Source organism: Sitophilus oryzae, unplaced genomic scaffold (assembly GCF_002938485.1).
Source record: "Sitophilus oryzae breed Bouriz unplaced genomic scaffold, Soryzae_2.0 scaffold_469_pilon_pilon, whole genome shotgun sequence".
Classification (NCBI taxonomy): Eukaryota; Metazoa; Arthropoda; class Insecta; order Coleoptera; family Curculionidae; genus Sitophilus; species Sitophilus oryzae.
Window position 1 is genome coordinate 1233426 of NW_022147050.1, and position 6000 is coordinate 1239425.

Sequence of the window (6000 nt, forward strand, 5' to 3'; positions counted from 1 at the left end):
GGCATGCGTCATTGTCAGGACGAGTCAAGCACACAAATATTCAATGCTCAATGCGAAAAAATATTTTTATTGTTTATGTAAATACGACATACAAACCTTAAAACTAACATTATTTTTAAAAGAAACGTAAAATATTCAAACGCGGAACAAAAAAAACAATTTTCATCTTGTCTATCTACTTATTTTTACACGAACTATTGTTGTGACATTTACTGTTACATACTATTTTCTTCGCCCTACACGCGCACTTCTTGTCTACGCAATAGCGCTTGCAATTACATTGTACAAAGCCCTGTTTTGATCCAGATGCTAAACCAGAAGCTGTACGGAGAGAAACAGACGTTGATGGAACTGAAGAAATGTCGATAAAGTTTGAGTCGGCCAAAGTAAACTCATTACGACAGTACAGCGACTGCAAAGTTCCATCTTTCGTTCCTGAAAATGAATTAAAAGTTATAATGTTAAATAGCTCACATACATTTATTACACACCAAGCTGATAAAGTCCAGAGTCGTTAATACTGAGTACAACAGCTAACACATTTCTCGGGGCAAGTCTACCTCTGTCAACATCAGGTACTCGTACAATAACAGTTCTTCCTACATCTATAGGTGGTAACTTTGAATACGAAAGGGCAATCATTTTCTCGGATTGTTTCTCTAGTCCTTCTTTAGCCTCGTCCCGGACAATAGTTATTTTTTCAGTTCGTAGACATCGGTCACATGTAATTTTCTGCTCACCCTCTCCATTTGTTTCGTTAGTTTTTCCGCAAATGATATGAATAGGTAGGTAACAAACTGAACATTGATAAGTATCTGAAATTTCTTTTTCGCATATTGTACAAAATTTTTTCTCTCGTTGATCTTCATCATGTTTATCTTCACTTTCGTCTGAATTCTTCTGATCGCACAACTTTTGCAGCTCTTCTTCTGTTTCGATGTTAGACAAAAGTTCTTCAGGAAGTGACGAATCCTTGAGACCGATCTTCTGAGGCGCACCGAACATAGCTTCATAAGGACTTTTCATTATTCCTGTATGCAGAGAACGATTTTTATTGCTTTGCACGAATCGCTACCTCTCAGACCATTTTGTTGTGTGTTGATCGGCTAACCATGTAACCAGCATGTCCCTTACATCTTGATTTGATCTCTCTACGGACCCTTGACTCTGCGAGTGGCGAGGTTTTCTATGGACCAGCTTTAATCCGGTCCACATTTCAGCAAGATTTTTGATTATACGGTTTGCAAATTCTCTACCATTGTCGCTTTGTAGAATCATAGGTGCGCCCAATAAACAGAAAATATCTAATAAATGATAGGCAACTTCTTCAGCTGTCTTTGTTTTCAATGCTCGTAGTACGGTGAATTTTGTTAAATGATCCTGATAGTTTAGGATGAAACGAAATTCTTGGTCTGGTTCACTTTGCATGTCAATTAAATCTACTTGACAGCGAGAATTCATTTCATTTGTCAAAATTGGCTTAACCACTAGTCCTTTTCGTAGAACTTTCTGTTTTAATTGGCATTGCTTGCAAAGTAATAAATAAATTTCAACTATTTGCCGTGTTATATTACAATATTTTCTCTTGAGTTCAGAATTCATAACTAAAATAAATAAAAACACTTGTAGATCTTGAGTCCATTAAAAAACTGAAAAAACATACCTCGTAGTCTCTTATGTCCTGCCTCCACATCAGCGGAATGAATAATGTCAAACAATTCGTGGGTCATGCAAAAATACCGTAGTTCGGCAGTTTCGTCTGTCTTCCTTTCAATTAGTTTTTCGGTTTCGCCAATTTTTAAAATATACCTTTTTAATCGCCGTCTTTGTTTCGAAGATATTGTATCACCGTTGCTTTTACAAGCTTTTGCCGCCTTCACCTCCGTAAGTATTTGGTCGTATCTTTCTCTTGTAAAAATATTGCTACGATCATTGCTATCACTTATGCCTTTTGCAGTTCATCATTAAAACATAATTTAAGGTCCTCCATGATACTTTCTAGCGACTTTCTAACCCGCACAAAGATCAAATACTAAATGAATGCTCTAGGCTCTAGCTCCGGTGGTATCGTTTACAAGCTGAGACTCGCATAAAATCGGCGACGCATTATGGCAATCGCAGTAGAAAACAGAACGCGTTCTGGCAATTGCAGGTGGCCCAAAACGCGTTCTGGGCTTCATTAAATAGCCAGAAAGCGATAATTCGGACATTGGCAAAATGATAACAGCCAGAACGCGTTTTGACCATATTTTCCGTCCATTGGCCGAAATCGGTGTTTGCTCCTAACAGATACACTATTAGTTACCTCTATTTTGTCGGCTGCCTCTACTACAAATTCACTGTCTCTGTAAACAGATTAGAACGCTTTTACCCAGCGTAATTTAAATCTGGTCCAAGTGAAGGAAACCAAAATTGCTTCTTTAGCCTGTGTTTTGGAAAAGTTAAAGAACTTTAAAGCGTTTTAACAATGCTTCTTGACTTGCCTTTAGAATTTTATAAGCCGCATTTGAAGTTTTCAATCTGGTGTCTCTAATCTCTCCATTTCTTGAAAATAGCTCCAAGAGTGGGCATAAGATATCCGTAAAAGGTATTTTGTTCACCTTGTAAAATGTCGATGGAATTAGTTAAACGTTTTAAGATCTCGGCAGTAGCCCAACTTTTCAAATAGTTCTATTCAACCTTTATTGAATAATTTGTGTTAGAGCATCATACAGAGAATTCTAGCGTGTTAGTTGTGGATAACTTAATGTTTGGCCTAAGCGTTCTTGCTAATTTGCGCTTTTGGGTCGCACAGAACATTGCATTTTGGATGTATGTGGTATAAGCGAGGTCATGAAAGTGATAGAATAATGAATAGTAAACATATACACCGTGAATACTATTTTCAACTCAACTAATTCTTTTATAGAACATCCCAATTTAGAAAAAAATATCCAGCCCTTCCAAATCACACAAATTATTGTAAACAAAATGTGACATCGAATTTGACAATGACAAAATCATATTTTTGCTGGTATTTTAATTGCAGCTATCCCTGGGCCGTATTATAAATTTTACTAATTTGAAGGTAGATTTTAGTATATCGTCGGTGAAATGTGATGAACTGCTAACTCCATTATTCCTAATTTTAGAGGAGAGAAAAGAAACGGTACAAAAAATATATGTACACAGTACACATGTAGCAAGTATATTCATGCATTATGATACAGAGGTAAGCATAATATTTGTTGGGGAAGAATAAAAATCAATATTTCGTTAAAAATTTTACGTAAAAATGATGTAATAAAAGTATTATTTATTTAAAATCAAGAATGGAGTTGGCAGGTTTGCACGTTTCATTGACGATATAACATTTAAATGCCCATTCCGAATAAAGTAAAATTCTTGGCGAAAGTACAACTTCAACGTCTCTTTAAGAGTTTAATTCAACTTTTGCATACAATTTTCTGGGGAGACACGGTAAAATATTAGGGAAATACTAAGCCCTCATTAAATACCTATTATTGTACTATAATGGAAGCTACAACTTTTGATTTTTAAATGGTAACCTCGGTATTTTTTAATTTATTTGTTAGACAATGACATTCTGAATAGAATGACATGTTCGCTAACAACGTTGAAACAACTTTTGACATGGGCAACGGCCCAGCTACGTCGATTTAGACACTTGCCAAGTCGGTAGGCCATTGACTATGATATGGCCGAGGACCGCGGTTCGGATTCCGCGTAAACAAAGTGGGCCCCGTCCAGATTAGCCCTGGCAGCAAAAAGGGGACGTTAACTGAAATCTTTGCTTTTGACATGTTTGCTAAAAAAAGAGTATTTAAATTTCAATCTAGAGTAATGGCTGTGTTCATAATGACAATTTGACTCTGAATATGCTAATGAGCCCACGTTCCGTTTGAAGTTTGAATAATGATTAAAAATACAATCGGGGGTATCTTTTAATCGGTCAGGAAACGTTTAAACATTAGTCTATGAAAGGTATTTTTCCAAGGCTCCTTGATGATACATCATTCTATACAGAATGTTATTTTCTATCAAATAAAGTAAAAAAATGTTTTTACGATATGTCGAGGGTACAATTTAAAAATCAAAAGTTGTACTAATTTCCGGTGAAACAGGAAGTGACCGAGACTAATTGGATACGTCAATCAATTCTGATTTATGCCATTTACTAACACACCAGATCTGTTTTTTTTATTTGAAAAAATAAAGTGATAGTGGTGAGCCACTTTTGAAAACTCGGTATTTAATGCTGTCGGCAGTGCAATAGAAGTGTTGCATTAGCTGGTGTGTGTAGTTGTTTCAGTTTAGTTTTCCTTTTAATTTTGCCTTAAGGTTTTCTTGTATTTGTCTCGAAATTATGTTTTCCTTTTGTGACCTTGATCTGGATCCGTCATAAGGCTAAAGTATTCTGTGACAATTTACGTAAGCTTAAGGATGGACATATTTGTAGCTTATAGGTCATTTGTCATCACGAAACTTGTTTGAATGATACTTATCTCATTTCTATTAAGTTACCTTAAATATAGGTGCAGCTTATTCAATAGCTTGATATGTTGTGGCAGATACTACTGGCAACCCTTTATATATTTTTGTTTTAATACATGTAGAATGTGAAGATTACAAGAACCCATCTACGAAGTCATATGCACACATATGAGCAGCAGATGACAGGTCGTCTTGAAAATTTGGAGAAATGTTCAGCTGGGTAATTGAATAAGCTGTGTTTTAAATGTTGAATAGGCATGTCAACACACACACACAGTAAGTAAGTATTTTGATGACACGCTTTACAAGAAAGGCGATGTATTTAAAACATTTCCCATTATATTTTGCCTATCTAAAATTTTCTGTCTACTATATTACAATCTTTGATATACTGTACACATATTGTTCGTCTAATTTCGTCTAGATTTATATTATTTATTGTTTTTATTTTTATTTTGTTGTTTAATACCATGATCTGAGTTATTAATATTATCTAGATATAATATTACTTTTTATAATGTTATTTCTATATATTTTGTGATTTTTTGTCCCACCAAAAGTTCTGATATCGTATATTGATACCCTGTTTGACATATTTATATTATGTATTCATATTGCCTATACTTTTCATACTGCTATTTCTGTATATTTTGTGATTTGCCACTAAAGGTGATATTTTTTTGTTGGCGGTTATTGTGTTGATGAAGTTTTACCTGGAGAGGGTGTACGGTATAGCGAAACGCAACGAAAATGTTATCTTTAAAGTTGTACACTACAGTACACCTTTTACGTTGTAGGGATTGGGGCTCTCTGCGCCTGCTAAATGGATTTCGCCTAAAAAACAGTTTGAAGAATGTCGAGGCGATCGTGATGGGGTGCTTTCTCGACGGTCTTTGAGGATGATGCTATGTTACGTAAGAATAGTGTTACGAATGTCTCGGATATTGATTGACAATGACTTTTTTAATACAGAATGTGCATTTTTTTCTTTAATGGGTTGTTGTTTGCGTAATAGAATGATTATCACAGCGAAATACTAATATTATCACTAATAATACCACAAACTTATATTGGGTGGAAATGAATAACTGACTATAGTAGATTTTTTATTCGGGTTTATATTTGACATTTTCCTGTAGATAATCGAAAAAAGTAATTCAATTCAATCAAGTTAGCTTGCAAATGACCATCGATGCTATTTACCATTTAATTTTACATATAGAATGATAGAGATCTTTATTTCCAAGGTAACACTGACGCCTGTTAATTCCTCATTTTTAAATTTTTTACATAGTTTAAAAATAAATCTAAGCTTTCTGTTTGGATATTTTCATCAGTAAAAAGTCCCATTTCGAATTAGTTTTTAGAGGAAATAGGAGCGATTTAATCGTTTCTACAATAAATATTTTTGGCATGTGTTTCTGAATTACTATGCAGTAATGAAGAAATGTGCAAAATGTTGTCCTCAGTCTATACCGGGTGCGTCTCAAAAGTGGCACACCCTTA

General features: G+C 34.8%; 1 protein-coding gene across 1 annotated transcript; it reads right to left on the bottom strand.

The window, feature by feature from the left end:
- Window positions 1–1071: 1071 nt before the first annotated feature.
- On the bottom strand, window positions 1072–1461 carry LOC115886155 (KRAB-A domain-containing protein 2-like). Its single transcript, XM_030905227.1, has one exon. The coding sequence runs from the start codon at window positions 1459–1461 to the stop codon at window positions 1072–1074; it is 390 nt and encodes a 129-aa protein (XP_030761087.1).
- Window positions 1462–6000: the final 4539 nt, after the last annotated feature.